General features: G+C 37.8%; 1 protein-coding gene across 1 annotated transcript in view; it reads right to left on the reverse strand.

Moving 5' to 3' along the window:
• The window catches only part of Cdh7 (cadherin 7), a 158,009-nt gene extending 139,667 nt beyond the window's left edge, over positions 1-18,342 (reverse strand). Inside the window, exons 1-2 of the mRNA XM_023723151.1 lie at positions 18,281-18,342; positions 6,542-6,947 (exon numbers count right to left, since the gene is read on the reverse strand). Coding sequence (XP_023578919.1) covers positions 6,542-6,751 — 210 coding nt within the window. The 5' untranslated portion in view covers positions 6,752-6,947; positions 18,281-18,342. The remainder of the gene's footprint in view (positions 1-6,541; positions 6,948-18,280) is intronic.
• Between the last annotated feature and the right edge of the window lie 857 nt (positions 18,343-19,199).

Below are 19,199 nucleotides of genomic sequence, written 5' to 3' on the forward strand. Positions count from 1 at the left end.
CTCTCTCTCTCTCTCTCTCTCTCTCTCTCTCTCTCTCTCTCTCTCTCTCCTGCCCTCATACATCTTTCCCTCCCTTTTCTTCTCTTCTTCCTCTTTCCCCACTTTCTTCCCCCAGGAAGGCTGGACATGCAATATCTTTTTTAAAAAACCCACAAGCACACAAAGCTTCATACCCTCATGAACATCTGTTCCTGCAACTTTGAGGTAGCTCCCTGGCTGTAGTTCAGCCCTATTTTTTTTTTTTTTTATTGTTTGCTATGGGTGACCTGCTTGGTTTATTAAAAAAAAAAAAAGTGCACTCTATAAAAGTAATCCCTTTATTTTTAACTCTTACGTCTACCACAAAATCCATCACATACTTGGATTTTGAAAAGTGTTTGAAAAAGAATTTAAGGAGGGAAGGAAGATCAAAGAAAATTTAGATAGCAGATTTAATAGCATGCAAACTGGAATTTTTTGGATAGTGTTAAGCACATAGGTGCACTAATGGTTTCTCTGCTAATCAGCCTAAGACTAATAATCCATATAAATCATGCAAAATTAATAGGATAAAATTTCCCTAAATATAGTGTTTATCTATTAATGATTAAGGCAGGAAAGCCTGGATGATTGTCCTGCTGCTCACTAACACCGTCATACATCTTGTTGAGTCACTAGACTGCAGCAAGTTTTGTGGCTGTTCCACTGAACCCTGTGTGATGCAGTTTGTCAAAGAATTAAAGTTTGCATCATATGGGAAAACTTGAGTCGATACTCTAGTTTAGGTCCTCTCTTTTATACTTAAACATCTAACACAGGTTCGATCCCGGGGCCTGCCATGCCAGCCCCACCCCCAGGGCACGCTGAGAAGGCCATTGAGTCTGGGTGCAGTGGCACACGCTTGTAATCCCAGGTCTTGGGAGGCTGCAAACAGGAGGATCACTATGAGTCAAATCTAGTAGTGAGACCCTGATCACCCCGTAGACCCTTCCCTATAATACAAAAACAAAACAACAGCAACAAACAAACTAACATAAAGACAATATAAAAATACAACTTTTGTAGACTAAATTTTACTTTTTGTTTTTGTGACTTCCAGCAAGTGGTATGTATATACATAAACAGATGTGAGAGACAGCATTTTAAAACAATTTTAATTAACACAGATAATAGAAGTAGAAATTTGGAACTCAACCTAAATTATCTATAATTAGGTATGAAACTGAAAGTTCTCTACTTCCTCCAGGTTTTATTTACTCTGTTTTATCTGATCAAGTTTTGGAGAATTTTAATATTCATTTTTATATTAAGACATCAATGATGGTTCTTAGAGGAAATAGACTGAAATTATTGTGAATTTCTTCATAGTGAGACTTAGTGTATTTTCAATACGGTAAAAAAACCAAAAAATTAAATTATTGATTTTTTGTGTCTAAAAACATGTTTAATATCACATAGTTGCACTGTAGTCCTTCAAGAGGTAGAAATAACTGCCAGATAATATTTCAAGAAAATATCTTAACTTATTTGCATCCCACAGAGCTGATCCATGTCCAAATTCTTTTTGAAACCACCAGGAGTTTCACACTTCTATTAGCAAACTAACAAGAAGGCAAGAAAAACAACAGCTTTTACAAATGAACTCTGGTTATCAAGTCACTATGAAAATGGGTTTTCTATCCATTGCTAGAAAAAATAAGCTGTCCTTGTCTTCACTTATGATTTCACCCAACTTTCGGCAGTCTGCAAAATTAAAACACAATACATTTTCTCTGGGTTTCTTTTTCCCCCAAAGTCTCTACAGTGTAAATCTTTCACTAAGATAAATATGTACCTCTTGAAGTGATTAATATTTGGGCTACATTATTTTCTTCTCCTATATGTAATATAAAATTTCTCTGCTAAGGTATCTCATTTGCAGTTTGATTTTTAAAAAATACAACCTACTGTCATGATAAAATTTTTTTTTTTTTGGTTTGGAACCTTAAATGCAGCTTTAAAAAGTAGGAGCCACTGGATTTCTTAGCGAGAGGCACTGCTGAAGTATAATGGGATGCATCGAAAATATCCCCAACGCTGTCAAGCACACTTCCATTGAAAGGCAAGTGAACCCTGAACACTGCATTTCTATGTATTTGATATCTATGAAGTAATATGTACAAATTCTCTCAGAATAAGTAGCAGAGAAAGGGGTGCAGCAAGAAAGGCAAGTGTGATGCTAATAGTAAAGAAAATGGACGATGGAAGATGCAGGAGCGCACTTCTCAGTGAAAGTAATGGCCTCAGGCGCAGCCGTTGGCTGGCAGCCCATTACAGTTAGGAGAGATGAAAAACACTTAACCAGGAACAGAGGTTGGCTGGATTTTTAGGCAGCTTTTTTTTTCTCTCAGATGGTTAGGGTACTTTAAGCAGAAAATGCCAAAGCAAGGGGCAGCCCCAGATGACAAAGGACAGGGTAGTGCAAAGAAATGAGTAGAAAATGTGACCTTCTTTATGCCCAAAAGAGCACATGGGGGAGAGGCACAATCATAGCAAGAAAAGAAAGGACACGTCACTCTTTCCTCAGATCATGAGAAGAAAGCAAGTGTGACAGTAATTAAGATACACACTCATGGAAAGGGGCACTACTGTTCTTTAAAACAAAACCCCACTTGGTAAGCTCTAAGAACTGTGTCCTTAAATTTATGCATTTAAAGTCAACAGGTTACCAAATTACATCACAAGACAAGAGTGGAAAGCTAATGCAGAGGTCACATGAGCAGAGGCTAATGCAGCCTGCAGTCCCAGCCCTGGTCAGCGCCTGCTCACGGAGGCACGCCTGGCTCTCCTTGACAGATGGTTTTACCTTCGTCCTGGGTTGTCATCTGTCAAGTAAGCCCAGTAAATTAACTGAAATAATGAAGTTGAAAGCTATATAATGGCCACATCAACCTCAGTGTTCTAATAATGAAATTGTTTTAGCTGCATAGTATCTTAATTGATCTTGTTGGCCACAAATCATTAATATGGTCTCCAAATGTTAAGGTCTGAAAAATTGGGACACCATTGCCTTAGTTCTAAGTGCACCTAAACTAGTTTGCTTCCTTAATTAATTGGAAAAATTAAAATTTAGCACATAAAACAATGCATGCTTTGAGTGATCTATTACATGCAACACATAATATGATAGATTATCCACAACTGTCAATTTATAGTTAATATGTAGCAAAGTATGAAATATCTACATCAGCTGAATACAAATGCTAAGTAATTTTGATGACAGTTATTAATTAATATTATTGTACAGTGTTATTAATCAATAGTAAGAACACTGAAATTTAATAGTATTGGGCAACTTACCACAAGTTTTATAACTCAGGGCCAGTTATAAATTTAACATCAACCTGACATACACTGTGTTTATCCCATCATATGATCGAATTAAGCTCTAACGTTTGTCAGCACCATCCCTTACTTTACCTACCTAAGTGCAGACGATTACCTGAACAGCTAGATCTCAAGCAGATGACTGAGTGTGACCACTGAGCCAGAACACAATAAACACCCATATGTGAAAATTATCGAGCCATGTTTTTCTTTTCTTTTCTTGATTACCTGCTTAGCCATGTCTCTTAATCTTTGTCTACAAATTTTAGTTCTCTGCTTTGTAAATGTTTGTCATCCTATTCATCATCTCCCTCAATGAAACAGACAGAAAGATCAACTAATTTTATCTACAAAGATAATAAAAAATGTATTGAGGACAACATTATTTTCATATATCTTATGCAGGAGCCAACAAAAAAATTAACTTCATTGTCTAACACATATAGTCTACAGTACTCCAGTTCAGTGTTAAAGTTTTCATAAAGAAATCTAACATGCTGATATAAGCCTTTGTATCTGTATCTCTGATCAATAAATCTTTTCCCTTTTTCAAAGTTTTTATTTACCTTTTTGCACCTTAGTTTATTAAAATGTGATTTTAATCATTTCCCTCCAAAATCTCAGTGTGAATGACTGTGTTGCACACAGACTTATTTTTGTTAAGTAATCTTCTTTGAATACCTAATCAAAACTACAAAATTTCTCTTTAAAAAATAAGGAGTAAGGGCACAGCTCAGTAGCATAGTTCCTGCCTGCTAAATGTGAAGTCATTAGTTCAATACCTGCTATTAAAAAAAAAAAAGTAACTGCAAAATAAGAACAACATTGCCTAATACCTCTATATACTTGGAACTTAAATTACCAAAATTTACTTGTGGGAATTATTTGGGTATAAGCGTTCTGAATTATTATACAAAAAATATAATTATTTTTTAAACTACATTTTTAAGGGCTGGCTAGACAGCTCAGCTGATTAAAGCACCTGCTTCGGAAGATGCTTGGACCAGGGTTCAATCCTCAGCATGCTGTGCTGGCCATGCCCCTATGGCATGCTGAGACAGCAGTTGAGACTGGGCTTGGTGGCACTAGCTTGTAATCTCAGCACTTGGGAGGCTGAAAAAAGGAGCATCACTACACTATGTGTCCAACCTGCATAGTGAGACCCTGTAGGCCCTGTACTAAATACATAATAGATAAAAAAGCAATTAAATAAACTACATTTTTTATTTTATATTAACATTATACTATCAAATGATACAATGGTATTCAGTCTTAGAATATCAAGCTGGACCAAACAACTGAAATTCAAACCTAATAGACAGTAATATTTTTTTGCTATTTTTTAAAAAAATACATTATCACAAAAAGCACAGTTTCATTTAATAGTTACTGATATTTTTTAATTGTTCAGTATTATAAAGTTGTCCATTAAAGAAGGACTAATATATTTGTTAAATGTGCATTAAAAATAAATGGAATGTGAGGCCTAGATTCTTAGTCAATAAAAATATGTTACAATTACATTTCTTAAAATAATATAAATTACTAAGAGGGAGGGAATATTTAGTACCCAGATAATTTATAATTTATATGATCAAGCACTTGCCAGATGCTGGCTATGACAAAAATGCATGTGCACAAAAATACTCATGTACTTACACATGCTTTCTGAGGAAAATAACATGCTATTATTGATACTAAAATAATTTTTTTTTTTTTTTTTTTTTTTTTTTTTTGCGGTGCTGGGGATTGAATCAGGACTCTGCGCTTGCCAGACAAGTGCTTACTCTACTGAGCTATCTCCCAGCCACTGGTCCTAAAATAATTTTAGTGTGCTGGCATAGATACCATAAATTTATTTATATCTTTCTGTTTATAATATAGTACTAATCAGTATTTACAAAATATAGAAGCATTACATGGAACTAATAATCAATATAATAAACATTACTTAGAATTACATAAATGACAATCAACAGAAATGATTTCCCCCTTTCCTTAGGTGTGTTCAAATGAAAAAATGACCCATGGATTAAATGACTAAGATTCTTTCACAACTGTTTGAAGTGAAAAAAAATATGTATATAGATAAATTCATCAGTTAGCTATGCTTTATTTTGTGAGAAACATAAAACTTACAAAGTAAATAAAAATAAAGATGCATATATTTTTTGCTTACATGCCCTGCTTAGAAAACTTTCACCAGCACTAAGAAGCAAATTGGAAATCTAAGAACCTTTGGAAATCTTTATAAATTTTAGAAGATTGGAATTGGAAAATGATTTAAGAATTGTAGGGGAAGGGCTGGCCAAATAACTCAGAAAATTAAAGTGTTTGTTTAGGTACAAGGACCAGAGTTTGATCCTAAGGCCTGCTGTGCGGGCTCTGCCCCTGTGGCATGCTGAGAGAGCTGAGACTGGGAGTGGTGATATGCGCCTACAATCCAAGTGCTTGGGAGGCTGTAAACGGAGGGCCACTATGAGTTTAACCTATGTAGTGAGACCCTATAGACTTTGTAGACTCTGTACTAAATAAAAATTTTTTTTAAAAAAAGTATTGTAGGGGTACATTCATGTAAAGAATCTCAAACGAGTTTTCTGCCCAGACATTCAGACAGAAGTAAGCCTTGAGAAAAGAAAAACAAAACAAACAACAACAACAACAAAAAGTCAATTTAGCTACAATTGGCCTCTAAATACATTCACCATGAATGGCTCCTCATTTGTCTATGTCTCTTTTAATTGACTGGCATTCATTTTTGTCTTTTAACTAAAAAGAAATTTTAAAAAGCAATAAAAAATGGGCAAAAAGACCTATGAAACAAAGTTATTAGGAAAAATGAGTTTTAATATTTATAATTTAGACCATGTGTGAAAAGAGTAATGAGAAAGTCAACTAGTACAAGGACCCACTGCTTTTTATTTATTCCTAGATAACTTTGTTCTACTTTTCATGCTAATGGTTAGCAGGGTGCTACCACTCATAGCAAAACAGAACTGTAGAGCTCCTCATTTGCTTTTAGGGATAAAACATCACTCTTAAATTATCGTTCACTGTACCAGATAGTATGCGCTGAACACAACTCACAGGAATAATGTTTTCCTTTGCATCCCCAAAAGCAAAAATTATCAGTTTTCAATCCAAACACAGACACTGCCAACAATCATTTACAACTCTGCAAGGCCAAGTGCCCTACCTTTCCTACATAGAGAGGGTCTGAGCCCATGTATTCTTCCAGCACGAAGAACTGGTTCCACACCCAACTGCGCTTGGTCCTGGGCCTTCCTGATTGGAAGTAGGGCTTCGACCTGGACCTTGAGAGCTCCGCTTGACTCATCCCAGAAAAACACAGGAAAAGAGCAACTAGCTGCAGAAAGTGGCAGAACTCCACTTTGCCTAACTTCATCTCTTTTTTTTCTTTCTTTTTCCTGTGTAAGAAAAAAAACTTGACAAGAGAAAAGGCACAGTTCCAGTTGGCTTAGTAGCTCTTGCCTCCGGCAGGGTGTCAGCTGGGAGTCCAGAGGTAATAATTCGTAGAGTGTTGTACTGGAAGAGGTCACCACTGCTGAAGAGATTTTGCCAAAGAATGGTGTAATAGGTACCTAGGAGAACAAAACAAGACCTTGCATCAGAAACCCAAACACAGTCTGACATGCAGCTTTCATTTACCAAACTAATACTGAACTTCCTAGCACCATTTCTATACTCATGAACATATCCATTTTATGTTTAGAAAATTCCAATAACTATTAAAGTTTTGTGAATTACATAAACATTGCTGATGTAGAATTATCTTCATTCCTTAACACAACCTTAAAATTTCATGCTTCTCCTAGGACCTTTTATTTGAACATATGGTTTATTTTACCCCAATGTGGGAGCATCGTTTTAAAAATCATTTTAATGTTAGTTTTTTATGTTAGAGGCCATTTCATTCATTGGTATTAGAAAGTAAAAGCAAAGCAGCTCAAAGCAGGGATTTAACCAAATGGGAAGGACATATGCTGGTTTAAATCTCCTGCGTGAAACTGTAAAGAGAAATAAAAAAAGTATGAGGTGATTCATACTGGTTGATTGATTCTGAGTCACAGAACGCCAGCTGTTTTGATGTGTTCTGATTTGATTGTGATCATCTGAAAAGCTCAGTGGTTTCTATTTTCCACTTTTCAAAGGTATTGTCACATAACCTGTGCGGCATGTTAAGTCATGCTACTTTGGGGACATTACTCTGTATTCACCAAATATTTACAGTACAGCTTGTGCATAGTAGGGCCTTGCTGTGTAAACATTTATGGAAGTAGATAACAGTACTGATCAATAGATGGGAAAGGAGACTCAACTCTACTTGTGAGACTCATTGATTGCTGGCTTGCACCCAGGAGGTGCTTCAGCGACAGCATGAAAGAATCTTTTATTGCACTATCTTTTTATTCCAGTCAAATAATTCTGATTATGTAACAGTTATAAAACCAGTTACTACAAAAACTTCCAAACACAGCCCAGAATACAAAGGAATGAGAATTTATGACAGGAATGCTATGTTTCACTTTATCAATTCATTTCATTAACTATAAATAAATCAATAATGGAATGATAAAGGAAAAGTTCCATGTTTATTTGTGCATGTGTGTGTCTGAGTGTGTTTGAGGAAGAGACAACAATATAGTTTTTTAAAGAAGTTTAACTATTTATGCTTATTAAAGCAAAAAATATGCAATTCTTGTATTATAAGCTTTCGTTTTTCCGCCCATCTACCCTCTAACAAAAGTTCTTGTTACCCAACAGACAAACACTTCTGACAATGAAATTGCTTAAGTATTCTGTATATAGTAAAAAAAAAATGTAAAAAAGCAAAGCGTATAAATTTATTATTTTGAATAGTCTAAACAACTGGAAGTAACAAGGTACACTGACTGTGAATTGCACAAAATCAATACCTACATTTCAAAAATAGCTCTATAAAGTTTTGATATATTAGAGGGCATTTTAAAATGATCCAATGTTTAGCAAATCCATGCATGCTGGCAAAAAACAAAATGAGTAACGATTAGTATAGTACAGCATCTGTAACCTGTGCATTGAATGCAGTCTCCGCAATCTGGGTAGCAGAGTTAGGGTAGAGTAGTACACAGAATGGGATAAAGAGGATTGGATAGGGGATACAAAAATACAGCCAGATGGAAGGATTAAAAATAGCATTTTCTGACATGATAGAATGACTGTACTTAATAATTTAAATTTTAAAATAATGAAGAAGTCAGGGATTGGAATGCTTTGACTACTAGGACTGGCAAGATAGCTCAGCAGACTAAGCACCTGCTCAGGCAAGAGCAAGTGCAGGAACCAGGGTTTGATCCCTGACACCACATGCTGCACCGGCCCTGCCCCGAGGCACACTGAGCCTGAGACTGAGTCCGGGCACAGTGGCGCATACCTGTAATCCCAGAGCTGGGGAGGCTGAAAACAGGAAACAGGAGGATTACTACTAGTCCAAGCTGCATAGTAAGACCCTGAACAAATACATTGTTTTTTTTTTTTTTAAATGCATGCTTTGACTACAAAAACATTAATGTCTGAGGTTATGAGTATTCTAGTTATGATGTCTCATTATTCCACGATGTATACAAGTGTTGAAAATATTTCACTCTACAGTGAGTCTATACTAATACTATGTATCAGTTAATACCCTGAGGGGCTACCTGTTCTAGACTTGGAATTATAAAGAAGAAACAAAGGATTCACTGTAACCTTTAGCTTAACTTGAAAGTTTATCATGCAGAAATCTGAAAGCCTATCTCTCCTGAGTTAAAGGAGATAAGAAGCTGTCAAAACTAGGAAATAGTACATTGGCATATCCATTAGTCCAATGACAAGGCAGAATTCGTAAAAAGTGGCCATCAGTCTAAGGGACAAGGGCACAAGGCAGAGCTAGCTCAGGAATCTTCCTTCATCTAGTGGCAAACCAGGATCTTGGGATGGGGAGGAAAGGTTAGAGTTGCCACTCTCATTGCTCTAGCAAAAATGAACTTTGTCCTGGAAAGAATGGCATGAATACTTTCATATTTCATCCCTAAAACAATGTTTCCAAATTCAATATAGCCCAATTGTACTATCTAGATTACATTATCGATTGAGTATACTTGGTAACAATGATTCTGTGTGAATATGTACTCCATTTATGAAAGGTCTAAAAATCAAGTGGGCTTTGGGAATTCAAAATCTAGGAATTTCTCTAATTATATCCGAGTAAACACAGAATATTTGCATCATATAAAGACTCAAAAGATGGATTTTTCATGGCTTAACTTTGCAATCTTGGGTGAGTAAAATTCTAAGAAGTTCCAGGATAAAGTCTTAAGTTTATCAACTTTAAAATGGAAATGAAAATAATGGCATATACTACACAGAATCAAATGAGCAACCTGTGCAACCTAGGAATAGTGCTTGAGACATTTAAAAGCAAGTACAAGTAGTTTGGGGGACTACTATTGTTATAAATTTTTACTTTAAAACCAGTTATGATAAATTGATCATGTTAGTTTTTGTTGGGAAGAAAATATTTTATATGATTATTACTTTAAATAAAGTCATTCTTTAAAGCTATAGTTGATATCAGAGAAGTACATGTTCATAAATCAAAATATCTACATAGATACAGAGGCATCAAAATATTTATTATTTTTTATTTTTTGCAGAATTGGGGATTGAACTCAGGTCCTTGCACTACTGAGCCATTTCTCCGGCCCATCGATACATTTAAATATATATATATATATAGTCATGCACTCTATAGTGAGTTATAGTTCAAGGATTGGCATCAGAACTGGAGAGGTCAGAGATTGCATAGGAAGCCCTGATGAGGCACAAAACTCATTGGATTACTGAATCTTTTTTTCTTTCTAGCCTCTATCACTTGCTATATGGCTTTGGATACCTCTGGAATTTTTCATATTTATAAAACGAAGAAGCTAGTATAAGTCATATTACTAAGTCTAGATTTTTCTCCACATATTGCATTTAGGGATAATTTTATAAAATTCATCTGTTTAGGATTTAAAAGAGGTAGTGAAGTGCACATTGCTAACAGTTAAAGATGAGGGCTAGAGACATTTGAGAGTGATGAAAATGTCAAAAGAAACACTGAGTTTGTTCACAAAATGTGGCATGCTCTTTAATAAGAGCTGTTTAACTTACTCATCTTGCTTCTTCAAGGTTATTTCTCTTTCACACAAGACTGAGCACATATCAAGTGGCTGGGAATTATCAAAGAAGAGAGTTTGTAGAACATTCATGGGTGACAGCTAGCAAATATGTATGTGAAGCAAATGTGCCTGGAACTGTACCATTGCCTTTAAATCAACAGTTCTATTAAAGCACACCTACCATGAACATAAATCTTAATGAATAGACACACCGATGCTAACTTTGTATCAACAGTATCTAGAACAATGGTAGGCACATAATTCACTTTCATTAAATATTTACAGAATGTTTATATTCATTAGCACCTATTAGCTTCCTAATATGGAATACTAACCATATAATAATTCAGTATATAAAATCTATACCAACTGTATAATGCTTTTTCTGTGAATTTCACCTTGGGATATAATCCCAATGTATTTTTCCGCAGTTTTGGAATTATTGGCCAAGCGCTGGAGCCATGTTTTCTCTATTTTGTTTCAAAGTGTACAACATTATATCAGAATATTTTAACAGGCTTTAGGTACATTATTAAAGGAAGAATTCTCTTTCATATGGCAGATGAATGCCCCCATAATTTCATTTTGCCCTATTGCAAATGCAGAACAGGGATATTTGTGTAACTGTAATTTGGAATGTGCTTCATAACACATTTGCCAACATTTTTGGTAGTTACTAACACAGTCAGAAATACACTTTTAGCAATGTTATATCTCTTTTCTTCATAATTCTTTTCCAAATCTCTACTGCCACTTCAATTACAGCATGTCCTTAAGGTAAATGCCAGTATGGACACTCAACCCAATTCAGCCTGTCCTAAGCTGTGTTATCATATCAGAAAGAAGGATCTCAAAGAGTTATTAAATTTTTTAAACCCTTCTTTGTGTTTGTCAAAAAGAAGCAAGCACCACTTAAAATTCTTTATGCACTATCTAACCTGTCCATTTTTTCTATCTTCTTAAAAATAGTAGCATCTTTAAAGGTACTACAGCAATACTTTTACATGTAAGTGAACCTCCATAGAGGATAAATTACAATTGTCAACTTTTCACAAGAGACTAATCTGCCTCAAAATACATGCCCGAAACAGCAACACTGCATCCTGTCTGAGAGGTCTACATGGTTCATTTTCTCCCTTTCTTGCCTTCTCTCCAATTGAGTTTCCCCAGAGGAGTTCATAACAGCAAGCAAAAGAAAAGCAAAGAGACCTTTGCCCCAAGCAGGGTGGTTGGTTACCCACCCTGGTGGGAAGGTTAGGAGAGTGATCCTCTGGAGATTGGGACAGCTGACCTCTTCACTATTGCTAGCAGAAAAGAAGTGCAGAAACATGTTGGCACACAGTGACTTCTGCAGATCTATGTCAGCTTCCGGACAGTTACAAATGTGGAACATTATAGCTCTGAGGAAAAAAGCAAGGAAAAGCAACATCTGTGCAGAGAAATGAATAGGGGTCAACCAGAGTTGTGTGCAAAAATACTGGTGATGGCTACTCAGATCATGGCCAAATGAAATAAAATCAACCTAGCAGAAACTACAACTGATGTATGAGCTATGATATGCTAAGTTTATATCGTATATTGTTAAAAATAATAACACTGTACTTTTTTTCCAACTGAGAATTACATCAAAATCACAAATAGTGTAATTAGTATGACACACCTTAATCAATCAACATACAAAATAGAGTCTAGAAAATACAATGTTGAATGGCTTAAAGCAAAAGGAAAAGGAAATCAGTCAGAAAATATTTACTCAGTCAACACCATTTATTTCAGATGAAATCGTTTTATCATGGTACCATCTTGTTTCAATTATTTTTGTTCAACTAAGTGGAAAAGAATTATTTCAATCTAGATTGTTTATAATTTATTTAACCTTAATAGCTAGTATTATTTTAGTAAAATCAATTCATTACCATAAAACTCTCAGATTTTCTATTTCACTTAGCATCACTGTACAGCCACTTTAAAAGTCAGATCAAATGACTGACATGCTGACCTCAATGTTCAGCTCGTGCTCAAGACCAACGCTGAAAGTCTTTTACTAACAAGCAGAATGATTGTCACGCATCAGCATATCACCTCTCAATCATCAAAAATACAGAACTTCCAGAACGGGTTCCATCTAGTCAGCATGTACAGAACATGGCAAGTACTATATAATGTATCATATCTAGCCAGTGCATGTATGCCTATGACCACAAATACAGATTTAAAACATCCACAATGGACAATTTATAGATGCTAGGGCATTTTTGCCAAAGGTACACAGTACTATATGCTTTCTACATGTAATCTGTACTATCATGTATGAATATAACCATATTAAAATTAAATGCTAGTATTTTTGATTTTCTAATACTCAAGGTTAAATTAGAATGAGTTTGTTGCAGCCTAGTATAAATAAACAATGGTTTGTCACAATTAAACACGTTAGTATTTTCAAACTTTCTCTAAATTCTAGGCAGAGAACAATTGCTCAGGTTTCCTGGAGTCTGAAAGTACCTTAAGATATGCTTTATGTATATCACACCCACCGCTTCTTTTCAGTTAGCAGTGTTGATTCCAAAACGTGATCTCTCTTAAAAAAAAAATCGGTGCAGTTCACCATTAAATAGAACATGATAGTCCAAAAATAAAGTTAAAGATTTGCATTTTCTAGGAAAGCAATTGTAGGAATGATGTTTGAAAACTGTCAGTATGTATAACAGAACGATTCATAAAATTTGACTGGTGCCTATTTCCAAATTCTAACTGGTATTTCCTGAGACATTTTGCTGGCCATCTATAAAACATAATGGCACAAAAAATCATGGCTATAACACTAACAACAGAATGAGGGAGGAAATCTTGTGGTTCGCCTATTGGGAAGAAACTATCATATCCAAGACTGCTTTAAAGTTGAATTACATTTTTAAAGCAGCATAATTTTAATTAATCTTTATGAACAAAATGATGCAGCACAGGTGTAAAAGTGAAAATGATACATTCCACAACAATGGTTAGACAGAAATGTGCAAAAAAATTGCTTTAAAAACCATCTTTCATGTACTAGTGCTTTGGTGTTATTTGGAAAAAGGTCTGGTTTATTTTGGATATTTGTTAAGTGTTCAGTGACTTCATTTAAATTCAAAGACACTGTCTTCTGATTCATCCAGTTTCTTCTTTGAGACCTTTTTCTGCCTGGGTTGCACCAGCACAGTAGCTACCTGAGACCACCACGCTCCCCCATGTGACTTCTCTGTCCCCTTTGGAGAGTCGTCAGTTTCGTGCGATGGATATTCAGCATTCATAGTTGGTTTTACTCATTTTTCTTTCTTGTTTTCCCCTTGGGGGGATACCAAGAATTGAACTCATGACCTTGTACTTGCCAAGCATACACTGTCTCACTGAGCTACATCCCCAGTCCTACTTATTTTTAAAGTAGAATCACTTAATACATTTTTGAACTACCAAAAGGAAAAAAAAAAAAAAAGATACATTTCAATCTCCTTCCATCCATGACTCAGCTGATGTCAAAATTCAACACTATTGAAAAGTAGACAAGATCAAAGAGTTTTTAAAAGCTCTTAAAACTCTTCAGCCACACTTCATTTGGAGCCACATTACAAGCCAAGCTATTAAGGACAGCACATGTAAGACACTTGAAAGAATGGCATTCAATATTGAAGAATGAACTACTTTGGTTCTCATGAGGATTCGCAGGAGAGGCATAAAGAACTCCTCAGCTCTGCTGCTCCTTATCTTTTAAGATTTCTGAGGCGTTGGGACAACTGATGGATGACAGATTTGAACTAAAGCAGAATTTATTAAAACCTAATCCTGTCCCTTCTTTCTTTACTACAGAATATAATTGAAACGTGTAAAATCTTAATGAAAGGTTCAAAGCCACACTGCTTGATACTGATGGAATTGGGCATATTTTGATGCAATAAGTTAAAAATTATTCACATGGCAATGGATCTGTTCTTAAATGTGATATTTGAAATTTACTGTCTTTTGCAAATGTCAAAAAAGTGGTTTACACTCAAACATTTATATGACTTAAGAGTTTTAGTTTTCAGATAAGACCTTCATGACTTAGTCAAGTGGAAAGGCAGGACAGAGCAAGAGTAAATATGTCTTTTTCTGCAACAAAATAGAGAAAATGAGCAGGTATGCCTCCCTGTCTCTAAACAACTGACAATCCAAAAATAACTTCTGATTATATTATGATGCCAAGAAGTTAACTGGAAGTTGAACAAGATTCTCAAGTTTTCATTGAATGTTTTAAAAACAGGCATTTGGAAGCATCTCAGAAATTTGACACATAGGTAGACAGAGAATAGATATTATATATATATATATATATATATATATATATATATATATTATATATGCTAGATAACTATAACAGTGTATTTTTTCTTATATTAAATAAAATTTTAATGTTAATGAAAGCATTCTCTTCTGTTTTTAAAATGTGCAACTTTTTTTTTTACATTTTAATTAGTGAGGCTTGGGACATTATGCTATGTGATTTTTCACATAAAGAAATTGCCATCAAATCTATTAGCTCCATTGATCCACACAACATTACAACCACAGACCGAAACCTCCTGAATTAACTGGCCTACATATGGAGGCAGGCCCCCTGCAAATGAACCACATAGTCTCTACTGTCCACCTGGCCATCAAACACAGAAAGAAAACTTCTCTAAGTAGATTGCAGCATCAATTTCAACTAAGCACAAGCAACCTCTGCCAGGAGTGAAGGAATGAAAAAAAGAGGAATAATTGTAATTACCTCCAACAAACCTACATAAATTAAAAAGTAAACAAAGCAGTAAATTACTTTCTGAATTATTTATGTAATAACAAAGAAAATTAAAGCTTAAAGTTCTTTTATTCCTTACCCTTTATGTTTATAAAGACTCTTAGCTGTATCCATTTTAAATTTTAATTTGCCCTTGTATTTACCTTGTGTCAGATGTGATTTATGGGACTTCAATAAAAGGCATCATGTTTCAGTAAACACTACCCAAAAGGGCAGATAACAAACTCTACCAGCCTGAAAATATAGGTTATAATGGGAAGTAACTGTATGAACAGATGTCTGCGTATTCATTTGCACTGGCAATTTCAGCAGTGAGGAGAGTTCAGAACGCAGGGGGAAGCCTTTGCCAGGGTGTCTTTCTGCAGAACCAGCAAACTCCCAGAGGAGGCACTCGTGTATTGCAGGTTGCAGCTAGATCTGCTGGGCTTGTCACTGGCGGTGTCACACACAGGACTCTGATCACATGTCTTCTTTCCTTGTCCTTACTTCCCCTTTATCACCCCACCGAAGATCAGCTGATTCCTTCATTGAAGAAAGAACAGCTTTCTTTCCACAAGTCCCTTTGCAATTAACTAATGCAGGTTAGCTATTTTAGAAGTTTCTGAACTCTTAATTTAAGCTAAGTCTTTCAAGCCTTCCAAATCGAGTAAAAAACATTTTTTTCTTGTGACAGAACTGTGATGTGATACAAGTTGTTGAACCAATAAATGAAAAACCTTATAAAATCGAGGAAAATTGGAATCACTCAGCAGTAAATATTCACAGCATAAAGCAATTTATGAGCTTAGAACTCTATAAAGCATTTCTGAAAGATTTGACAAAGTATTTGACTCAACACAAAGATGTATTCATTTCTTTAATATCTGCCCATATGCTGAGAAGTTTATTTCAGCTTTACCATTTAAAAATGCTGAATAATAGGAAGACTGGCAAACAAGTCATGCCTGAGAGGAGATGGTGGTTTGATTTTTGGACCACGGAAGGCTGAACAGTGGCCAAGTGAGTGTGCTCTCGCCTGCTCCTTCTCATTGGGCAGTAAAATTCAGTCCATTCAAGGTTGGATTCAGTAATACAGATGCTTTACAAGTACCCTCTCATAAGAAAGAGAAAGCTCTCTGTGCCTATTAAAATCAATAAAAGTAGACTTAAGAGTTGTGAGTCTGTCAACTGGTTGTTAACACGATTCCAATGACATACTGCAGCCCTTAATTACAACAATGCCTCATGTTGTGAGTGCACTATGCCCTTTCTAAAAGCTGCAAACCTTAGTGGTTTTTATGAGGGTGGTGGGGTGTACTGCTGATTGTTATTTTCTTTAGTTTCCTTTCCATGCACAGACTGTCAGCCAGCTTTACTGGATGAGACTATTAACATATGGATGCTGCCTAACCGCTTCCACCAACACACTCCACATTACACACTAACTAACAAACAAGACTACCACAAGCTTCACTTTGACTGCCTACCTCAGTGCCCTTATATCTTAATCCATACTTTTCCAAACAGCCCTAAAATAAAAGGTTTATTAATGATTTTTTTCTTTTACAAAGAGCAACAAGAAAAAAGTGGATTGAGACAAAATCTCACAACTCCTTTAGAAAAGAAACAATTTGGGATGAGTTTCTGAAAGCTTCAAATGCAAGTACTTTTCCCCTATGCTTATCCCCCACCACACACACAAACACACACACACACACACACACACACACACAACTTGTCCTTATAAAGAGACTTTTTTACTCTTTCCATGTTCTGGCAGTGAATCTGTGCGAACTTTCTGTTTAACAAGACCGTTGTTGTTCTCAAACTCTTCCAAAAGTATTTTTGTACTATTAATCTGATTTTTAAACTACATATAAATGTTTAGCAAGGCCAAAAATAGATATTAAGGTTTTTTTTATTTTATATAAAACCCGTCCATTACTTTGCCATGAAAAATGATCTGAACATCTGTCTGATAAGAGAAATTATGAAGGGTAAGTCTTACTTGTAGACAATTCACTTAATAAATGATCTAACAGGCACAGTATTTCTCACAAAGTAGGTGTTTTAAGAGTACTCATGGTTCTGCATCTCTTACGTCTTGAGCACCATCCTTGTGGTTTCTCTACAGTTTGCCATTTGCCCAGGGCTAGGCAAGCTCCCTGCTCACCTTTACTCACCTGAACTAGGACATCTAAGAAATCCGTGGGGTTAAGGATCTAAAGCGTGAAGATGTACAGAACAAAGGTCCTTTGACATTAATCCACGCGGGAAGGTTGAAGGCCAGCGACTAGCCGTGTGCCCCGTGCACTCACGGAGAAGTCCACCAGGCTTTCGGGAAAGCTGGGCACCTTTTGCCCTCTCACACCTAAGCCCAGCGAGGCAGAAGGGAAGGAGGACGAGCAGCTGAGGCAAACCTGCGGATGCACCGAGTCAGCAGAATACTAATTACAGAAGAAGCAGAGCAACCTTAGGTGAGTTCCACCTTCGCGGAAGGCCAGATGGTTCAAAGGACTCCTGCACACGCAGGCATACACCCCCGTCCAGGCTCAGACCTCTGCAGAACCCGGAGGCACAAGCTGCACGGAGTTGTGCCCCCATCCGTCCGAGGTCAAAAGAGGGGCCCTGCTGTGCTCTTTGAGGAGAGCGGTCCAGACTGCGTGTACCGCTGCATCTGAAGAGTGCTGGGATATGCTCTTACCCTGAACTACTCGCGACGCCCCTGGTGTCTGCGGACACGGCTATCCGGGCCCGCAGCTCCTTCCGCACGCCAGTCCTGCCTTGCGGAACGTCTCTCGGCAACACACAGTAACTTGGGAGCGCCCAGGGAAACTCCGCACGGATGCCCCCGCCCGCCTTCCGCTCGCTCTTTAGTCCTGCTTCCACCTCTGCCCAGCGGCGCCTTCCCCAGCCTCTAGCAGGCAGACTCACTCACCTGGGGCCCCGCTGCCCTCCGGGTGGCGTCAGGCGCCGGGAGCCCAGGCGTGTGCATCCGAGAGGACGCGAGCTCGGCGGTCGGGCGCCCGCGGGGCCTCGGGACACTGTGCGCGCCGCTCCGCGCGCGGAGCGGACTGGAGGCACCTTTTTGGCACCCGCTCGGCCGGGAGGCACAGGCTCCTCCGCCAATCACAGCCCACTCTGCGGGGCTCGGGGCCCCTGCCCGGGCCTCAGGCGCCGGGTCCCGCGGTCTCTCCGCTCGCGCCAGCGGCTCAGACACCGAGACCTGAGCTCCGGGAGCGCGCGTCCCGCCAGAGGGCGAGAGGGCGAGCGCGGGGAGGCGGAAGCGCCGGCCGGCCGGGGAGGCGCGGATCGGCGGAGGCCAGCCCGCTGCGGGTGCCGTCTGCCGGCGCGGTTCAGGCGGGCTCGGGCAGCCCCTGAGACTTCGGTACCTTCTGGAGACCCAGCGAGGGTTACTGGCAAAGCACGCGAAGAGGGAGCCGCTCGGCCGACACTCGCGCACACACACACGCGCGCACACTTGCGCACCCTCCTCCACCTCCCTCCCGACAGATCTGTACAGATGGATTCCTTCCCAGGAAAATAAAGAAGAGGGTTGAAAGTAGGAGGGGCTGAGTCCCATCCATCTCTCCGCGAAGTATTTGCATCTGAAAGCACGAAGCTGGCAGAGTTTTGGGAATGTTTGCAAGCCTCGCCCTCCCCGCACACCCCGCCTCCTTAGCTCGTCTGAGCGTCTTGATCAATGGAGCTCCTGAGGCATGCAGGCAAAGTCGTAAAACTAATCAGAACTTACAGTGTTCTTGCTTGATAGTTTTGCCCTTTCAATCTCCTCCGACTGCCCTAGTTCTACTTTCTTTACTTGCAGAGAATTTCCTCCCCTGCCGGGCTCTCTAATG

The sequence above is a fragment of the Octodon degus genome, unplaced genomic scaffold (genome assembly GCF_000260255.1).
Source record: "Octodon degus isolate 3935 unplaced genomic scaffold, OctDeg1.0 scaffold00097, whole genome shotgun sequence".
NCBI classification, from domain to species: Eukaryota; Metazoa; Chordata; class Mammalia; order Rodentia; family Octodontidae; genus Octodon; species Octodon degus.